The following is a 21,700-nucleotide window of genomic DNA, read 5'->3' on the forward strand; positions in this document are numbered from 1 at the left end:
GTCCATCCTTATGATAGGGCTAAGCAAATTGGTCCCGAGTAGCATGAGAGGAAGTGACACATTTCTGTTTCCCCATAGACAGAGTGGAAGGGTGGATGTGTTAATTCCATGTAAACTCAGTGGACCACCTGGTAGAGAGGAGGAAGCACATAATCTAAGGGAATGGATCCTTCTCTACAGTCCTTATAAGGCACCTATGTCAAGCACTGATTGTATAAAAACTAAGTAAGAATGAGTTTTGTCCCATGAGATTATATCATGCATCCTCTTCCATGACAGGCTCCTAAAATCCTACTGAGGCAGGCTGTAACTTGGGTGTAATGGATTTCCCACAATGTCAGGCTATGAAAGAAAAGGGATGAAATCCAGAGATGTATGTGTCTGGGAAAAAAACCCACCTTCTCCTCCTGTCAGCACAGGTTGGTCAGTGGCTGCCCTTGTGGGGCAGCAAGATTTCCTTTTTAAAATGAAATCACTGCAGCATCAAAACAACCGAGAAGAAGTCGAAGAAGGAAATCATATCCCACCAACAGCCTCCAGTAACAGCAAGGCTGATTAGCATCTTCTGTGCAACCAGAACCATTCTGAACAGTGAGCAGTAAAAGAATGCAAAACAAACAGTGATATCAGCATTATCAGCCTCTACTCCACAATTACTTACTTCTCAACATAGGCTTTATCATTCAACCTGTCATCTTCCCAGGCTGTCCTGGTTTCAGTTGCAGGGTTCCCCCAAGACTGAAAATATCTGGATTCTCTTGGATCTGAAAAGATCTTGTCACTACTGCAGCTTTAAACCATTAAACTGCATATCCCAATCTGACTATTTAAGCAATGCAGCTTATGAAGTCACAATTTTCAAATATTAGGGTCTTGTCCCTCTATTTTATTTTGGTTTTCTTTTGCAGTCTGATGAATATCTCACATAGGCCTTGGGACAGAAGAACAGGTATACTTGTAAATGCTATTGTAAACTATGCTTCATTTGTATTTTAAACTGGAACTAGCAGAAAAGAAATTCAAAACAGCACAGCCAAAAAAAAAGGTTTTTTTCCTCACTCAATGTTGTGTGCTATAGAATTAGAAGACAACTCCTGGTGAGGATATTTTGCAGCTATTTACTGAATGAAGCCCACTTTCTTGCTGAGAATCTAGCCTCATACCTAAAATGTAATACTGAACTGTAATTTGAAGTGAGGCTTAGTCCTAGGATTAAGGAAGAAGAAATAACAATACTTGCACTTAAAGCATATAATTACTTTCATTCAAACACCTGAAAGTACTCTCCAAATATTAATTATCACAGTACTAGCCTCCCCCCAACCCTTCTAAGAGAGGATCAACTGTGCATTCCTCTGGTATCCACATCACCTGTTTGGGTCTGTAAAGAATGCAGAACGAAGCCAAAAGTATTACCCCTCTAATTATTATGGTAACTCTTAATCGATGAGAGTAAATTCACCCACACAGGGACAAAAATGTGATATTTTCCTGTAATCTACTGCACTACAGGGGCCTGCAGTATAACGCAGAATTAAATTAAATTGTATTAAATAAGATGCACAATTCATCAGACATTATAAGGAAACCTAGTAGTCTTGACTCTGAATCTTCTGTCCTGTATTACATGTTAAATCACAGGTTTTCATTCCCTCTGCAGCACTACATTTTAAGAGCACAGGGAACAGAAACACCATCTCTGGATGAGGTGACTCGGAATGGCCCTGTCCCACAACTATAGCTCAGGTCAGCTAATGCAGAATAGAAAAGTAACCATATTTAAAATATTCAAGGAACCAAGCACCTACGTTTATAATTTGATTGGTATTGGAATTCTGTGTAATCAAGGTACAAAGAAGAGAGAATACCATCAATATGCATCAAATACCTTTCAGGTTTATATTTGGGATTGGTTCAAAACCCTCATGGTCCTAAATCTCTTCACTCTATCCTGTATACAGAATCATACAATCACAGAATTGTTTAGGTTGGAAAAGACCTCTAAGATCATCGGGTCCAACCATTAATCCAGCACTGCCAAGTCAACCACTAAACCATGTCCTTAAAGCATCACATCTACACATCTTTCAAATATCTCCAGGAAGGATATTAAATAGCTTACTCCTACCCCTCACTGCCCACCAGCTGGACTTATGCTAGAGATACCAAAATACTCACACCTGAGTTTACAGAAACAGGTAAAAAAAGCATATATGGGTTTAAGATATAGGATTGAAAAGTGTGTTTCCCTCCCTCCCTCATCCAACCTGTTCTCAAGCAAGCTTTACTGGAGGAGGATGGCCTTGAGCTGAAGGCATAGGGCAGGCTGCCAGGAAATCTGAGTTCTATTCCTGGCTCTCCCAGAGATTTCCTTGGGCAAGGCAATTAACCTTGTGGAGTACACTTTCAATGGAGGTGGGGCCCAGCTTCTCTTTTTGCATTCATAGCATTTTCAATAGCGCAAATGGAATTGTAGGAGCAAGAATGAGTGCCTGTACTTTTCATAACCTGGTATGTTTTCTCTGTCAGGTATTCAGATGCACAATTGCCAATAACTACTAGTGAAAAAAACCCTAAGAATTCAAAAATCACAGGTGCAAGAAAGCTTCCTGATGTTGCTGTGAACAGCCTCAGTGCTCAGTTTCCTCCTATATAAAATGGGCAATGAGGCTTATAAAGTCAAAGTATATAGCCAAACAGAAAACTAATTTTTAGAGTCCTTGAACATCTGTTATCTGAGATCATAAAAAGGAAATAGCTCAGAATTTCAGTTTGCCTTTCACTAGAGATGCTAGTGAAATGCTTTCTGCATTTTTTGCCTGCTAAAATTTCCTCTCTGGACCTCAAACAGAATAAAATATTTTCCTTTAAGGAGTCTGAAATGTCAGCTGAAGTAAAAATATTTTTTAGTTAAACTGGTATCTTTTAATATACGTTAACTGAAGTGGAATTGAACTAGAGAATGAGTGAAATATCCTTTTGGTAGTATAAACGCGTTTTAGAAAAGAAATATCATGGCTAAATTTTCTGTTGTAGTCTCCTTCAAATAAATGGTGCCACATCTATTTATACCAACAAGGAACAGGACTCTGAAATTCCAAGGAAGGACACTATTTCTTTAGACAAGCTTCTAAAGAAATGAAGACACATACCTCTCTGAACACTGGTGAGACAGAACATATTTTTAGTGACCTTTTTAATGCATTTGGTGCAAGCATGTAAGATTTTTTTTTTCCTTTCCTAGAATGGTGAATAGAAAAAAAACCACAAAAGCAAACAAAAAATGGCAAAAAAAAGAGCATCTGTTAGTCATAGGAGAAAAGTTCAACAACCAATGCTTTTGTCAAAATTTTCAGGTTTTGAGAGATGATTTCTTTTACAGATCATCTCAACTGGAAAGTAAATTTATAGGTATAAAGCTTTTAAGGCTTTCAATTCATGTCCTTCATCCACTTCTTAAGTTTAGGAATTTTAAAGGAGAGAGGTCAATAGTCTGTTTTTCATAATTATAAAAGCCCCTTCAGGCTCTTTAGACAACTGAAACAACAAACCCTCTCAGGTGATTTTCTTGCCCACACAGATGTAAAACATGTTCAAGAAAGAAGGTATTTTATATTACCAAGTTACAAAATAGCATCTATGATCTTCACAAAGGAGCTAAGACAATTTAGAAGATTAAATTAACAGCAACATATGCAAATTTTTATGACATGCTTCAAACGAAGCAGTAACACCTCTTATATTGTGGTCAAAATTTGTAAAGACTCAAAGTAACTCAAAGCGACGTTATTCTTCCCTATACAAGAAACCGAACTTTTATTTGTACTATCTTCTATAATTACAATTATAATTTCTATAATTACATAAATAGTAACTTTTTCATTCATCATCCAATACATGTGACTTCAGTTTTACCTCAATCATGGTTTGCTCCAAATTGACCAGGTAGTAACTAATTTAAACAAAAACATGTTCTCATAACAATAGAATCTCTATCCTAGCTTAGGGATGCATGGCTAAGCACCACATCAAAGGGGGGAATCTCTCTAGACAGGTTTTGCTATCTAGAAATCATATATGTGCCATTTCATTTTCTAGGTTGTCTTCCATAATGTCAAAAGATTGCTATCTCCAGATGAGAATTCACTACAATTATAACAAAGCCTTCTTTAGGGCAGGATGAACTATCATCTCAGAACATCCTTCTCCCTCTCTACCACCTAGTGAAGAAGCCTGCATGACTTCAAGCACCTCCTAGACCATGACTTCATATAAGACAAAAATGACTGCACTGCATGAGAAATAAGAAAAATTAGTTAAATGGCTTCACATCACAGAGTATGCCACTACCAGACATAAACTTGACTTAGAAAGTTGACTTTGGTATGCAAAGGCTCAATATGGTCAAGAAATATCGTCAAAACATTGATCAATTCTCTGAGGCAACAGGCTTCTCTTGATACATATTTCTTCAAAATTCAGAAATTTTCAAAATCTTACAAGTTAATGAGTATTAGAAGTCCTTGCCCTGCCACAGGCCTTTTGGAACTGCTGGCATAGAAACATCTTGCCAATTCCATGTTTAAAGTTTGATGTCTCATCTATGTCAAAATTGCACTGGGAAATAACCCGAAGAAAAATTTATTATAAAAAAGCATTTTTGTAATGATTTTTTAAATGTGGTTTGGCACTGCTTAAACTGACATTCTGTATAAAGTGAAATTCTGCCCTCATTGAAAAAGAAAGCTTCAAAAATTACTATAATCATAGAATGGTTTGGGTTGGAAGAGACCTGTAAGATCATCTAGTTCCAACACCCCTGCCATGGTCATGGACACCCTTGACCAGACTAGATTGCTCAGAGCCCCATCCAGTTTGGCCTTGAACACTCTCAGGGATGAGGCATCCACAGCTTCTCTGAGGAACCTGTTCCAGTGTTTCACAACCCCCACAGTAAAGAATTTCTTCCTAATACCTAACATAAACCCACCCTCTTCCAGTTGAAAGGCATTCCCCCTTGACCTATTGCTACAGGCCCTTGTAAAAAGTCTATCTCCAGCTCTTTTGTAGCCCCCTTTAGGTACTGAAGGCTGCTCTAAGGTCTGCTCAAAGGCTTCTCTTCTCTAGGCTCTCAGCTTGTCTAGATGATTGTGACTGGATCAGATTAAGCCTCTGCTTAAGAAAATTAAGTTAATTTCTGATTATATTTCATCTTCTACCAACCTGAAATGTGCTATATATACTATCTGCCAGAAAATAAAATTACTGAAAGAGAGAGAAATTTTCTGATCAAGTCACAGTTGTTATTTAGGCATCAGTGATGAGATGCACAAGCGGATACTTCACACACATCCTGCATATCACTGGTCAAGAAAGTCACTATCTTCTGCTGTCACAATCATGCAGATCCTATATCTTCATCTATCCATCCTTTAAAACAGCTACATGGCATGGCATCAGCCATCTCTTCTCCTCACCCAAGTCCTGCTCAAGGCTATAAAAACTCTGAACTGTTCCTTGGAGGGTTGGAGCAATTGTGCTATGCCATGCAGAGAGCCTGTGGCTCAGTTTAAACAATGCGGAAATGCCCAAAAATTCTACCTAAAGACATAACACCAACACTGCAAATTAAAAACAAATACTCTTTTAAGCATCAACTTCAGAACTAGGTTTCAGGTTTCTCCATTAAACTGATGCCTGAGAGCACTAGAAGCCTATGAGATTTCCAGAGCTTTTAGATGTAGTTCTTTGGAACAAACAGCAAAGTAATTGATTACTTAGTCTCCCAATCTACTCATAAACCTTCAGCCCCTTGCTTTCAGTGAAATTACAGGCATACACAAATTAAATAAATAAAATAAAAAAACTCTGATGGCACTTTACAAAGGGCTATGTGAAGCCGTGAGCAAAACCGTTGCTGATTTCACAAGCAGCAGCATCAGACCTCAGTGGCAAACACCTGGCAGTGATGAAGTCAATGACAAACCCTTCACTGACTTTTGGGAATGTGAATCTCCAAGGCTATGAATTTGACTTTATGCCTGTGCTACATAAAATAATTCTGCTAATAAAAACCAGATTGCTTCATAGCCTCTTTCAACCATCAAAGGCTATAGTCCACAATTTGGACCACAGGAGATAAAAAGGTTGGTGCTGAGGACCTAAGTTCCACACTGTGCACCTTTCTAGAGGTTTTTATTTCACTCTAGCCTAGTTCTATGGGTTGAATGTCTACCAGACTGCACTTCTGCAGCACATCCTCCAATTTTGTTTCATTTGAAAGTAGTCCAGCCAACAAGCTCTGGGACTGCTACACAATGCATACAGTAAGTGGGGAAAATTAGGAGATGCATTTCCAAAGCACACTCATGACTTGACCTAACACACTAATGCAGATACATCCAAAGAGCCCAGAATATATTAGTGCAATAAAACGTCTAAAATTAAGGAGTACCAAGGTCCCCATGAAGAGAGTTAATAGGTAATAGGACTTACAGCCTTCAGTGCATTTCACGTGTGCAGCAACCTACAGTGAAGATCAGTTTTAAAGCAGCAGGCACTGTGTTTCTTCCAAATATGTTCATTTCCCACCTACTTGACCTTGTTATCTTCAGGACTTTTATTCAATTAGCTCTCCACATTTAGAAGGCTTTTCTATGTAGCTAAATATTTTATTTTCAGAAGATTTTGTTGATCTTTACTATCTTTTCTACTGTCTTCTTTCCTTTGACAACTTTGCAAAGTACACATTATTGCATTAAAAAGATCATCTGATGTCTCATATGCTTGCGATAAATTGGGATCCTTGCCCTCTTCACTTGGGCTCTCCCTCCCCCTTCTCAGTTTTATACTAGTCAAAAAAGATTCACTTCTCTTCTAAAAAATAATACATAAATAAATATACTGTGAGTCACAAACATTAAATACTTAATTTGAACCAGCAGAAAGACCAGCTACCGGAATTCTACAGTGGTCTGTTAGCTCATATGTCTCCGCATGTGCATATTGAAGGAAATAGCAGAAATAATACTTTACAATTTGATGAACAACATATGACAGAGAACCTCTAGCCTCTCAAAAAAAGGGTTACAAACTTAGGAAAATACCTGTCATGTAGAATTCTGCCCTCTCCAATAAAAAAAAAAAAAACACCACCTACATACTCCGTACTTTTGCTGATACTGAACTGTCATCATTAAGGCTTGATACAGAAATAAATTGGATTAAGAAGAATATAATCATTAATTCAACTGAAGTATGGGTGATAAAAAGTGATGTTTTCAGAGTACATGTTGGATGTCTAAACAGAAAGGATGATTCTGTACCATCTGCTTTCAGGCAGAATCCTCCTTTGATTTCAAATATAAACTTTGCTTATAGCTGGCACCATAGTGGCTTATAATAATTTAACCACATTTCTCTTTGGAGGAAAATATAACATCACTCTCCATTCTGTCATGCACAGAGAAGGAACCCATGAACTTAATTTATACTGGAAAGAGAGAAGAAAGAGAGGAGGGAAAAAGCATATTTGATTATCATGGTCTGTAGAATTATCTCAATGCAAGCTGCAGATAGGAGAATTATCTCCGAAAATCACAAGAAGCAATCATATAGTTGGAATAAGAAAATAAAAAGACTACACTTTCAACAGGCACAACAGCAAAGTAATACCCAGTTTTAAAATACGCATTAGTTTAAAAAAAATGAACAAAACTGTTGTAAGTATTGGTCTCACAGTAAAGTAATGCATATATCTAGTAGATAACTAGTAATTCCCATTTCTGCAAATCAGATTCCTCACCTGACAAACAGCCCATTCCATACTGAATGCTCCACTGACAATGCCCATTCTTTCTTCCCCATGAAGATACAAACATAAAAGGGAAACATTCTAGCCTACAAGATGCTACAAGCGCTATATTTAGCCCTTTTCACTGAAAACTCACCTTAGTTTCTGACTATGAGTGCTTGGAAGAGAAAAATCTTTTTAACACTTTAGACTGCTGCCTTTTCCCTCTTCCCCAAACCATTTAACCATTCCTATTCACCTGTCACACATTCCTAATCCAGTGGGGATGGCCTGTCTGTTATAAATTATTTACTCTTACAGACTAGAGTCTGTTTTCCCTGGGATTGCACCCAGGGTGAAGATCAAGCAAGCAACACTCAGCATCCACATGTGCAAGGTTTGAGCCAGACGGGAGGAAGCAGACAGGAACTGATCCATGTTTTACTGTACTTGGCATTTGCCTTCTGCAAGTTGCTTACAAGAGGATCACCAGCACAGGTATGTTTCAATACACGATCATTTTTTCTAATGCCAGTGAGCTTCTTCATATACCTGAAAACTGCCTGACTCGAAAACTACAGGTATAAGCAACTCATCTAGTATGCAGTAGTCTGTTTTCTCCAAAGAAATATCCTGGGGTACTTTATCACTGGACAACACTATGGAACTATTAGGTCTTTAAGTGACTGTTAAAGCCAACTTTCCTGTGTTCAGCTGCTGATACTATTGAGTACCTCAGCTGTAGTTTTCAGTACCTTCTGGTGTTGTTTGAGCTCTTCCAAGCATATACTTTTACAGCTCTGTAAAAGCTATGCAAAAGAACTGAACAAAATGAGGGGAAAATGACAGGACTGCAGAGAGGAAAGAGAATGCAGAGTGAAATAAGGGATTAAAATTGAGAGGGTGGGGGTGGATTTGAAAAAGAAGTTTAAAGAAGAATGTTGACCAGCTAAAGGGAAAGGGAACTGGAAAAGGGAAATCAGAAATGTTAATGTGTGATGGAGCACACAGCCACACCTTCATATCTTCTAATATCCAATCATCTTTTCCAAGTGACATCCCAATCACTTTTCTTATGAAAGCTCATGCATAAGTAAAAGACATGGAGATGAGAGCTGCACTAAGCAGACCCTCATTAGCTGTAAACATCAGTGAAAACACAGAATTTCAAGCATCCAAGACTGAAATATTTACACGGTCAAAGAATAAAAACACATGTGTCTGATAGACACATCTACAGACTAAATGGGGCCAGGGAAAGTGGAAACTTTTAATGAAATGTATTACCAGTCACTACAAATATATGAGGCATGAAAACAGCTCTGAATGGAAAAAATAAATTCTAAGTGCAAGTATCCTGTTGTTCATCTGTAGTCTTTCTTGCTGGATTTAAGGAATATATGCATTTTTCCAGGCAAGGTAGGACAAAGACATTTTGGGTTTAAACATTATCTTGTGCACACTACATCTGAATCTTATCACCTTCTGATGTCTGATAGTGCTCCTTTAACCTTTGTTACTCAATTACTGAACAAGTTATCTCATTGTTACTCTCTTTTGAAGGAAGAGTTGTGCCTCTTTTCATGCTGATAAGAGACACATAAACATTCACTCCCAGCAAACATTTAATTGTAAAGTGTCTTGAGCAAACTACTAGAGTCTAAAGGTAGGAAGTTGTGGTTAACTTCTCTGCTTTCTTAACCCTTTAGTCAATCCACCAGAACAGACACAGAAGATGGATGCTCTTTTTTTACAAATGAAATAGAAATTATTGTTCTCTAAAAGAATGGACTTAATAACATGGTTTATAATACCGCAAATAAATCTGGAAGTGAAATACTTACCCATTTTCTGGGTCGGCCTCTGGGTCGCTTTTCACCAGCGGCTTCTGCTCCCTGTAAAGGGAAAAGAAACACAGCATATTTTATACCTCAGCATTACTTAACAGCCTCAGTAACTAGGAATTCCTTTCCTGTAACATTAGCTACAATTATATCTCTTGGGTGGCACTAGGCCTCCTGCCTAATCTATGTGTTTTCTGGTAGAATGTGATTGTGTCAGTTTTACTGACATTTCTTAGCCAGTGTGGCCAGGTGATGCCTCACCAGCACCCAAGGGTGCCCCCAGCCCTAATCCACACCGTGTGGAAGGGCATGGAGTGTGGCCACACACACACACAGCTGCTCAGTGCCCACAGTAGAGCCTGGTGTGCCTGAGCCTAGGCCAGCCATGGAACGTGCAGGCTGAGGATGGGGACATAGGGCAGCCTGGAAACCTGAGAAACCCCAGAAGCATCAAATCTAGTCTTTCACAGGCTATCAAAAAGTACTTGAAGTTACTAAATTAAAAATACTGCCTGTTTCAAGCCTGGTCAAAACAGTTTATGGCAGCTATCATTCCTTTTTTAGTCTCATTATGTTCAGGTATGAAATGGATTAGACAAAATATCACCATGAATATGTCTATGTTCATAGTGGGAAATAACTTCTCTACTTTTCACTTGAAGTTTTCCAGGTAAAAGCACATCCTTAAGCTGTAAGTGAAACTTTTACTGTCCAAAACACACCTTTCCTTTCCAGGTTTAAGGAAACGGCATGGAAGGGTCCCCAAAAGTGACAGCTGTATTTATGGAAGCCCTGTGCTTGTTCCTAGAACTCAGCGTAAAGAAAAAGTCCTCTTACAGACTCTTCCATTAATTTACATTGTGACATTGTGAATAGTACTACAACTAATACTAGTACTTATGCACTACACTAAAATACATACAGAGTTTAAAATGAAAAATTCAGGTTATTTTCTCTACATAAGCTATGCCCATCCATACACTCCATCAGGTAAATAATCCTGTTCCACTGAGGGTGATGAGGATTTTGCCACTACCTTTAGTCAGGGCAGAATTTGCCACATATGAAGTCCCCAAGAATGAAGACTTCTAGTACACGTGAATTGCTTTTCTTTTCCTCCAGTTAACTGTGTATTTGATTTGCCCTTAGAAATCAACTGTGCCATTAAATAAATCACTTCCTGGTCAATCTCTGTAACATATACTGTAACCTAATGCTGTGTAAATTGGATCTCTCTAAAAGAGAACCTGAGCTGAGGAACTAGTGGAGGAATCTCTACAAAAAAACTGCCCTGTGAGTTAAACACAATTACTTTGAAATAAATACCTTGCCAATAAGAAAGCTGTGAAAAATAAAATTCACACTCCTAAAGGGCAAAATTATCACTCAGACTTGTTAAAAGAGTAAACTTGAGCTTTAATCGTTTATACCAGTGTTACATGTAAGGTGAAACCCTCTTATGAGAATACTTGTTAAAGTGCATTTACTATATCCTGTAGCTGTCTATTTCAGAGTTTTGTTTCCTGTAAGTGTTCATTTCTTTATACCTTGTAACATGATGGATGCAAAAAAAAAGATGTGATTTAGTTTTGATAAGCTTTAGCCCCCTGCATCTATGTTTACTTCATGAAACAGTGGACATAAATTTTAAAAAAAAATATTGGTTAAAATTGTTCTTAACAAATCAACACCTGACGTGATCAAAGCACTAATGCCATTTATTTTCTTCTGTGTATTACCACATCTGAAGGAAAGATCCTTTTCCAAAACTCTATTAAAACCAAATTATTAAAAAATAATTAACTTTTTGGAAACAAAAACTACTTTGTCTCACAATTAAAGTTCCTACAAACCTGACACAAATTGTAACTTCAACTACAGCACACAATCTAGTTATCTAGTCTCTACAAACAGAACATGAGAGATTTCTCTGAATAACTAATCTTTGCTTCCTGCCATAAACTGTTACACAGTGTTGCCACTTGCCATGAGCAGTGCTGCGCTTTACCACTGAGGAAGGTCCATGACAGAACTGGCTAGTGTTCCTCCTGGCTAGTTTGGATATCAGTTTGTCAAGTGCTTGGGGACCTTTCAATTGAAAGGCACTAAATTCCTGCTGTATATCACTTCTACCTCATGTTAGAAGAAAAATATTTCCATAGTTTTTATCAAAATTAAATCTTTCCCAGAGGTGAGCTGAGCAAACAGTCATCAGGCATGCCAGAGATGATGTTTTGGTACAGAGCGATTCTGTAAGCAAAAAGCAAGGTTTTCACAGACTAAACTGCAGAAAATGAATGACAAGAACCTCCAAAGTGGATGTTTGTATCTCCTTTCCAAGAAAAGAGAAAGACAAAACACTTCTGGAACAACCAAAAGGAGTAGTGCCAGTACAGTGGTAATGATAAAGTCATGAAGTTTAGGAAAATATTCTAACTTTTTCCCTCTGGATTGGTTTTTAGTTCGCATTTTCTCCAACAGTACAAGACTGTCTTTTAATTTAAGCACTTGAAGAAATGTTTTACTGCAAATCAGATCAATAATACCATGTTTCTCCATATAATTTTCAATTAAGAGAAGGAACACATAAGTGCCAAAACACTGCCATTCCTCTGCACAGGTATTTACATCATTAGAAACATACCAGTCTGTTGGCTCTTTGCTTTCATTAAGTGTTGCCTCTGAAGCTAGGGGTAAATCCAGAGAGAGTGCCAGGCCACTCAAAGGTGGTGTTTAGTCAGGGGTTTTTTAACATTTGGTGCTACACTATGAGGCATGACCTTGCTCCATACAGCTAAGACGTGAAATCACCAAACTTAAAGAAGGGTTGGGTATGTTATCAAACACAAAACATATTCCATGAAAAAATATGAAATTTCTTATAAACAATAATATGAACACAACAATTTCGGTATGTCACATTTTAGGAACAGAATTAAATTTATTCTTTATATCCACTTTTAAGAGCATGATCCATATGGGAAATGTTTTTTATTTGTCCCAGGTGAGAAAGATTACCATTCCAGTTACTGCTGTCTGGAAGCGAGCTAACAGTTCCTAGGCAGATTTGCAATCCACCTACGCCCTGTACCACAGGTCTATCAAACCCTGATTACAGATAGCTCCAGTCAACCCTCGGACTTGACTGCCCATCATCTCTGCCTCCCTGTTGCAAAAATGTGCTGTGCCCAGGCAGAAACTGAGGCTGTACTACTGAAAGCAATTAACAAGACAAGACAAGTATAAATAATTGAATGGCTATAAAGCGCTCTTTTGGGCATCTATCCATTGTCAAGGAAGACCTCAAGTGCAACAGAATCCAAATCTGAAGAACTCTATCCACTTTGCAAACTGATCTGCTGGGATCTCAAACAAAATGTGTCAGAGCTGTAAGTCAGGTGAAATAAGCGAGAGTTTGGGAGGAAGATCACCGTTAAACCGTGTCAAAAGACTTGCACAGAAACATGTCCCTCTCAAAAAAACCCCAGTCATTCGGTAAAAAAAAAATACTCTTAAAAAAACCTTAGGTATTGGCTAAACGCTAAAATATCACACTTTCCATGTTCTGTTTTATCCACTTTAAGCAAGAGTCTTTTGCTTTCACCATCTTGCTCAGAATACCTGATTTTGATATCTCTTCTTTTTTCAGTGCAATAACCATGCTACAATCACTTGATAAATCTGATCGTGTTTTCCCTCTAAACCTGTAATGATTAGTTTGGTGAAAATGAATGAAGCACAGAGAAGCCAACTAGATTTTTGTGAATGAATTTAGGGCACAGTTCTGGTCACATGCACTTCTCTGGTTTGGTGGTTTTCTGTTTGTTGTTTTTTTTGTTTTCTTTTTTTACCTTTGGGCTGCTTAACCCAGGGACATGCACTTCTACATACCAAACTCTGGCCATGTGTAGAGACAGTAGCAAGTGTAGTCACACACAAGATCACAAGTTCTCATTTTCAGAAGATGATCTATCAAACTCTGTAGGTATTTTCAGTGAATCTCAATACATTAATAACTACAACAAAACTCAACATATTTTAACTGAAGGTAAATTTTACCAAAGAGCTCTTACCATTAGATATTCCTGGGATATCCCTTGACAATTTCTTGAAAGACAAAAACATGGTATCTATCGCTTCTTTTTTAACCTCACAAATGTGTTTCCTGCTTCCAAGTAGGAGAGTATTTATGCCTATACAGTATTTTTGCCAAGCCAAACTACACTAGCTAAAGAAAGAAAAGCCCTTGAAAGGGAAATGTGATGGGCTGGGAACCCAGTTCAGTATAATACATAAAACTCAAATACAGAACACCCGGGAAATTAAAAAGGAAGATCCCCACTAGCATCTTCCTGGAAAACTAGTTGTGCTTTAGGGGAAAAAAAAAACCACTTCACATTTTGCTATTTTTTTACAAATATTTTAAATTAATAACAGAATAACTTCTTTAAAGACGTAGACTGCAATAACAACCCAATAGTGGGGACTCAAGTGCAAGGTGATCAGGAATCTTTTTGTATCTATCTCTTCTCATCTGCTAACACATTCTGTTCCTTCTGTTTGTGAAAATTAAACAATTGAGAAATGGTTTGGTCTTCCATAAAACTGCAGCTTACCTTCTGTGTCCAATTTATAACAAGTTAGGCATGTGTGACATGCAATTCTTAAAAAAAAAAGGCATATTACCTAAAATTAGAGTAATTGCCACATTATTAGCTGTTAAGTTAGTTTTGCAACATTCTGTATGCATTGTCAAGTTTCACACTGCTAATTTCCTACCAAGCACTTTGTTTTCAGATGCCCTAAGGCCAGTTTACTAAGACCAAACATAAGCTCTGAAAGCTTAAAAAAAAAAACAAAAACAAAAAACCCCAGAAAAATCCTGTCTACCAAGAAATTTTAAATACACAACATTACCATGATTTCAGGGTAAATTGTCCATCAACTGATTTAAGGGTATTTCCTTTCTGAAGTATAGCAAAACAAAGCCCCAGTTCTGGAGTATTTTTAACTCACTGCCAATGTGCAATACATTTTTAATTGTGATGTGTAATGCTTTGCAAGAGAACACCCAATCAATTAATCATGAGTGCCTTCTTATGGCTGCTCGGTGGGTTCTCCTGGTCAACGTTTATCTAACATGTTGTGAACACTCTAAAGCATTTCAATGAGCTCCCTTTGAAACACACACTATTCTTTAGAAATTCCAGCAAATTCCAGTTGGTGTATAGTACACCCAGGTTCAAATGTAGAGGGGCTTAAGCTAAGATAGACAGTCCTCCTTCTCAGAGTTGAGACAGGCTGGAGAAAATCTTAATAAATTTATGTATGCATATGTATGTGTAAATATGTTTAGCACAAAATCAAACATATAGCTCACTCTTTTTAGAGGTGATACCATCACCACCAAATGAAACTTTCTTACAGTGCCAAAACATTCCCATGCATATTACTGTTAAAAAAACTATTGGAATTAATATTACATTAAAAGATACTTTGAGATGCCTGGTGAGAAGCCAAACCATTTTAGAGAGGGTCAATTATCAATTTGGAAAAAGAGTTAAAATATTTATTTGAAATGGGATCCCAGTCGCTTTCTTCCAGTAAGGCTGTATAAGTGTTTTATGTTTTAGAGGATTTATCAAACATTTATATACTTTATCTACAAACCCAGAAACCAGTAAGACTTGTAATTACATACTCCTCAAACTTTTTTTATTATAAAAAAAAGATGTGGTCTTTGGTCAATTTTTTACATTAGCAACACCCAAAAGGGTTTGCTTTAATTACAGCAGTAACTTGATGCATTCTGAAAATCAAAATGTTATAAGGAAATTGCTCAGTTTGTAAATCAGATTAAGAAAACACAACTATGTACCAAAATCATCTGGAAAACTTTTGACTTGATAAACCTACACATATATGAATGTTTTAAGTTATTTTCCATTTATAGTGATTTCCAAATTACTCATGTAAATGAAACAATGTTAATATTTCTTTTAGAAGACTCTTTTTAAAACACATTTCTATGAATTACTTAAAATCTAATCTTATTACAAATATTTCTCCTAGAAAGCCAACACTCCTAGGAGTAATATTCAAAATACTAAAGCTCACATTTGGATTTGCTAGACTAATAAAAAAAAAATGCTCTCTCTCTTCTCAAGAGTGACATTTAAACTATTTCAAAGTACCTCTGAGGAACATTTTTACAGTATAAAGAAAAAAAACCCAACATTTTAAGCACGTTACCTTGAAGAATGACTTTGACATATTTTAAATACTTAACCTGTAAAGCATTTTTTAGTAATTCGTTAATTTCTTGATAGAATATACTGGGGGTTTTTCCAGCCCAGAAACTAAAAAAAAAATTAAAAAATCTGAATTTAAAGAGTTGGAAAATTCACACAAATGTTGAAAACATTTTAGACAAAACAGACATGAAACCATAGTCACCTCCTAATGATTAGATATTTATCAGTAGTTGCTATAGTAATTTATAACACTGAAAACTATAAACTTAATTCTGGACAGTACCATAGGCAAATGAACCATAATTAGATGAGGACACAAATACCTTTGACACAGGTTTTGTCACAGACCTCCTTAAAAGATACTGATACCAGTAAGGTCTACAGTTCACTACCAGATTTTGTAAGCTTTTGTTTCCAATTTAGTACCTGTAAATTAGTGCTAACTGCTGTATAACTATCAACACAAACAAATTTCCCATATTTGTTTTCAACTATATACAACTATTTGCCTTCCCTAAAATATTTCCTAGAGAGTGGTATTATTTGCCTTGACAGTATAGGTTTTTAATGCTGTGCTTTCCCCAATTCAAATAAAATTAAGTCACTGTATTTGTGATGTAAAGTCCATGCACTAAATACAGTGACTTCAGAGAGCTTCTACTATAGCTAAATGCATTCAGAACCACCAGAATAAAAGTTTACTCCCATCATCACGCAGAAGTAGTGGTTCAGAAGACTAATAGATAGCACTTCCAGTAAAAGTCTCTTTGAAACTGATTACTAAACAAGATATAGCAGGCTTTTACTGTAACTCACAGTTTACTTTAGCATCACATTTTAAAGCTGTAAATTTCAGTATATGCACTTATTTCCATCAACACATAATTGGGTTTACCTCTAATTAACCTATGTTTGACAAAGCACTCAGCTTTAATATACAGATTTGGTCTGTAGTAGTAACAACTGTAAGTGGGCAAGAAATTAATCTTCCTCTTACAAAAATTTTAATGAAGAAAATAATATCCTTAATATTGATTTCCTTACTAGATACAGGATATCTCAATGGTTTCTCATCATATACATTATGTTATTTCACTAACCTGTACACTACTCAAAAAGCAAGATGCCCTTATAGGTTCTGTACTTATGGTCTTCATGTCAATTCTAGTTTTAAAAATGCAAAATTCATGTTTTATGTAGCTTCCATTATTAGAAGGGTTCCAACCTCACAGTTCACAGCCTAAATGATTGGATTTTTTCCTACCAGCTGATGAAATAACAGCATTAGTAACTCTTTCTCTTTAATAATCTCACCTTCTGAGCTGCTTTAGAGGGACTCTTATTTTTGCTTCCTTTGGGTCTTCCTCTTGGTCTTTTAGGAGATGGTTCACCAGTTGGTTCCTAAACACAAGAAAACATGCTATTGTGGCAAAAGGCAACAACTAACCCAGAAGATCCGAAGGATAAACTATAACAGAAGTTGTTTAAAACATATGAATTAATAGTATAAATAACATAATATTAAAAATGCAACATGAAAAATTAAACAACTCCACGTAAAAAAAAAACCACTTTTGCACAATAAAACAGTTTAACTTCCCTTATAATCACATTAAAAAACTTTGAAAAGTTTGTATATTCTAACGTAAGTTATAAGAGGAAACACATTTTTTAAAGATAGCTATGATTTCCCTCATATAAGAATGGTTATTCACCAAATAATACAGTTACCCATTTAATTGCAATTGCATTTCATTATAGCAAGATAAAATTATAACATGTAGCTTGTAGCACAAACTTTCTTTGGGAAAAAAGTTAAATACCGGATTACTGTAAAGTAAGCTGAGACTATTTCTCCCTCAAGGCCACAAATACTGGGGAGGGGGGATTTTTTTTCTGTTGTTCTGAAGTCGGCATTATATTCGCACCTATTCTAAAAATAATTCATTTGTATTAAAATGCAAATGTAAAAGTTTCTTCAAATATGAAACTAGTAAGCCAGAAAAACTCAACCAAAGAAAAATCTGAAACAAAACCCCAACTCTAAGATGAGTTGACAGGAACACTGATTATTTTAGCTATTTTCTTAACTAGTTCCTTTGCCCGACAGTAAATATCCAGTTCTTAAAACTGGGTATGAATTACTAAGAGTTCGGATTCCAAATATTTATTCAGCGAATCATAAACACTATAAAACTCTTCCAGTCTTAAATATTATACATTTCATTCAGGTTACAGGATGTGGTAAAAGTAATTAAATGCAGTTTGCTAACTTAAACCAGTTTAAACCCCTTCAGCTTTTATAATTCCCAGGTAGATTAAGAGGAGGCTGGTGAGAGGACTCCCCAAGTGCTCCAGCTCAGTGGTGAGCCTCGCAAGCACTGCACATCTGGGCTGAGCACGTTGAAGGAGACGCGCTTTTCTTTCACTTCCATACATTCAAATGCTACAGGAGAAAAAAAAATAAAATAAAGAATACGGGAAAAAAAAAAAAAAAAGAAAAAAAAACGGACCCCTGGCGCAAGTCTGCGGGGCCGGAGGGTGCCGGCTGCCGAGGCTGGGCGAGGGCAGCCAGAGGGTGAAGCGGGAAGGGGGACAGAGCCCGCAGCCGGTTCGGTGGAGTGTCACCGACGGCAGAGCGAGAAAACTGGGGTCTCCGCTTTTATGGCTTTCCAAATAGTACTTTCTGTGCAATTTAAAGGACCATACCGGAGCGGGGGATGGGGGGTGGGGGGAAGTAATGCAGACGGTTTCCCCCGGCTACCGGCTCTGCTCCTCAGCTCCCTCCGTGCTTAAAGCTCCTCGAAGGTTCTCGTGGCAGTGGGGCTGATGCCAAATGAATGGGAGTAAACATGTTTAAAGCCCGCGGAAGCTCGCTTTAAAATGAGCTCCGTGGACAGCCCTACTCCTCAATCGTGACTTCCGAGAGAGGCAGGGAAAAGGCTGCGGGCGGCTTCGCGCTGCTCCCGCCGAGCTGCGGGAATTAATTGGTTGCATCCGCAGGCAAAATCCCCCTTCGGCGGCGGCGCCGGAGGGGCTGCAGAGCGCGGAGGCTCTCGCCGGGCCCCTCACCCCGCGGCGGGGGCTGAGCGCGGCCCGGCAGCTCCAAACGATGCGACAATGGTACTTCGGGAAAGGAAGGGAAGGTGGTGGGGGGGAGAGGGGTCTGGGAATAATGCACGGTTCTAGCAACCTTAGCCTGGATTCAGGTCTTGCAAGTCAAAAAGAGAAACCCAGCGCGTCCCTTTCGGGGCCCGGGAGGAGGCTGTAGGTGCGGGTGCGAAGGAGCTCCCTCACCCAGACACCCGACAAGCGTTCCCGTCGCCTCGACCTGTCTGCAAAAGCGCCGAAGCAAAGGCAAAAGGTGTTGCAAAAGCAGGGCAAGCCTCCTCCGGCTACTTCCCCCACCTCCATCGACAACGGGGGCACCTCTGCATACGATGACGGGGCGAGGGAGGGAGATGAGGAAGGGGGGAAAGCCGGGGGGCGGGGGGGGAGGCGAAAAAACCTATGCGACTTTCTAGACACCCTCCTCTCCCCCCAGCCCCAGGATCTAGGGGCAGTCAGGGGCTGGGCTGGTCAAGATCGGAGGCGGCAGCAGCGCCCGGTGGGACCCGACACACGCACATGCACGCACACACACGCACGGACTGAGCTATTGCGAGGGCTGAGAGAGAAGGGACAGGAGAGCCCCGTTCCTTGCTCCTCGCTTTCGCAATTTCAAAATCAGCTCGAAATGACCCAGCGAACGCTGGTTGGTCGGAGCCGCGCTGCTCCATGTTCCCCATTTACATTGAAAAGCCCCAGCTCGCTCCCTGCACAATAGTGAAAGTCCCGAGGAGGCTCCGAGGCTCAGCCACGAGCAGGCAGCGCCTCGCCGCTTCGGGCCCCAGGGTCTCCCCGCCAGAGCGCCCGGCGGAGCCCCTCGCTACGCCTCTGCACCACCTCGCCGGGAAGCAGCACACAACAAAGCCCCCCACCCCGTCGCCAGGACTGCTTCATTTGCAGCACAATACGTACATGTACATGCCTACAACACTACAGATCTACGTCTCTACGTTTTTATACGATACTGACTTCTGTTTGTTTCCTGGGTCTGCCTCGTCCTCTCTTCTGAAGCTCTGCGGTTGCAGGTTGATCCTGGGCAGCAGTGGAAGGCTGACCGGGTCCCTCACCTTGTGCACTCATCGTGATTTCTGCTGCTCAGCCTGAAACCAGTCTCTCCAAAGCACCTTGGAAGGGGAGGAATCAAAACGAGCTCTTGCTGCTTTTGCTGCTCGCTGCCACCACCACACCGGACGTCCTGGTGCTGCCAAAAAGGAGAAGAGAAGGGGAGAAGGAGGAGGAGGAGGAGGTGATGGTGGTAGTGGTGCTGGTGGTGGTGGAAGAGGAGGGGGAATTAATCTCTCTTACAATTTAGGAATGATTAGTAACATGAAGCAATTCAAAAGAGGGGAGGAAAAAAAAAAGGAGAAAAAGCAGAGTAAGTTGCAACCCTGGAAATAGGAGAGAGGGAAATACTCCGAGGGTAGTCGGGAGCAAACCAAGAAGGGGGGAAAAATCCTACAAATTGAAAGCAAGTGGTGGCTATCGCGCTTAGATCGGATCAGGACAAATTAAGATAAGACACACTGAAAATGGACTGAGAACACTGCACAATCTTGCCAAAAGCATGCACCCTGGGAAGATGGGGATTTCGGCAGCAGCAGGAGCAGCGCGCAAAAGGAGCGATCACTTAAAAAATAATAATAAAACGATTTGGGAGATTGGGAGGAAAAAAAAGGGGGGGGGCGGTCCTGAGTTCGTGTCTGTGATGCGAGTTGCTGAGACTGGAAATATTATTATGCGAGTCCTGCCCACGGACTAAACTAGGATGAGGGTTAAAAGAAAAAAAAAAAGGAGGAAAAGAAAAGCCACTTTTACCCGTGGGTGGAAAAACCAGGAGGGGGCTGTGCGGAAAAAAAAAAAAAAAAAAAAAAAAAAAAAAAAAAAAAAAAAAAAAAAAAAAAAAAAAAGAGGAGGCAGAGCGAAAACCCGGCGATGGGGGCCTGGCGGCCGGCCAGATAAAACACGAGCAGCACGGCAGCCGGGGCAGCGGCGGCAGAACGCGCCGCCGCCTCACGTGTCCCGCACCGGCCTGGCCGCGCCGCCACGGCAGGTTTAAAGGGCCAGCCCGGGGTCTCGGCGCGGGGGGGTTCTGCCGCTCCGCACACACCGCACACACCGCACACACCGCGGCCGCCGCTGCACGTGGGGCCCTGCGGAACAAAGGCGGCCGCGCCGGGGACGGGCCCGCCGGGCTCGGCCCCGGGCAGCGGGGCCCCCTCCCGCCGGGGCGGCTGCCAGGAAGGCGCTGCTATTGCGGCACAGGCTCGGCGCCTCCCGAGACGGCCGCGCCGGGGTAAGATGTGGGCGGTGTAACCCGACAGCGGGTCGAACCTGTCCTGTCGGGAGGGTGACGGAACGGGGAATGACCTCTTGCGGAGTGCCCTGCCCCATAAGTAGTTTTTCCCATAAGCACGGCGGGGCTGCAGGCGGTACCTCTTCACAGACGCGGTAAGCAGGGTGTCCAGCAGCCGGTGTTAGGTCCTCTCCCGTGCAAGCCATGCGTAGGCGCCCCTTCTCTGTGGCATAAGCAGACGGCCACAAAGGCCAGGGAGGACCACGCTGTCTGTGCGTCCCCCAAAGAAAACGGTCGGACCTGGGCTTCATGGGCACCTTGGGCATTTCCTCCAGTCCCATACATCCCTCAAGGTCAGATCGCATCCTTCCTCCCCTACTCAGAGGTGGACGAGCACAGGAGAGTCCTC

General features: G+C 40.0%; 1 protein-coding gene across 1 annotated transcript in view; it reads right to left on the reverse strand.

Annotated features, from left to right (window-relative positions):
- HMGA2 (high mobility group AT-hook 2) overlaps positions 1 to 20,825 on the reverse strand; it is a 106,977-nt gene extending 86,152 nt beyond the window's left edge. The window contains exons 1-3 of the mRNA XM_017822211.1: positions 19,968 to 20,825; positions 17,205 to 17,291; positions 9,637 to 9,687 (exon numbers count right to left, since the gene is read on the reverse strand). Of these exons, the coding sequence (XP_017677700.1) occupies positions 9,637 to 9,687; positions 17,205 to 17,291; positions 19,968 to 20,078 (249 nt within the window). The 5' untranslated portion in view covers positions 20,079 to 20,825. The remainder of the gene's footprint in view (positions 1 to 9,636; positions 9,688 to 17,204; positions 17,292 to 19,967) is intronic.
- Positions 20,826 to 21,700: the final 875 nt, after the last annotated feature.

The sequence above is a fragment of the Lepidothrix coronata genome, unplaced genomic scaffold (genome assembly GCF_001604755.1).
Source record: "Lepidothrix coronata isolate B3197 unplaced genomic scaffold, Lepidothrix_coronata-1.0 Scaffold95, whole genome shotgun sequence".
Classification (NCBI taxonomy): domain Eukaryota; kingdom Metazoa; phylum Chordata; class Aves; order Passeriformes; family Pipridae; genus Lepidothrix; species Lepidothrix coronata.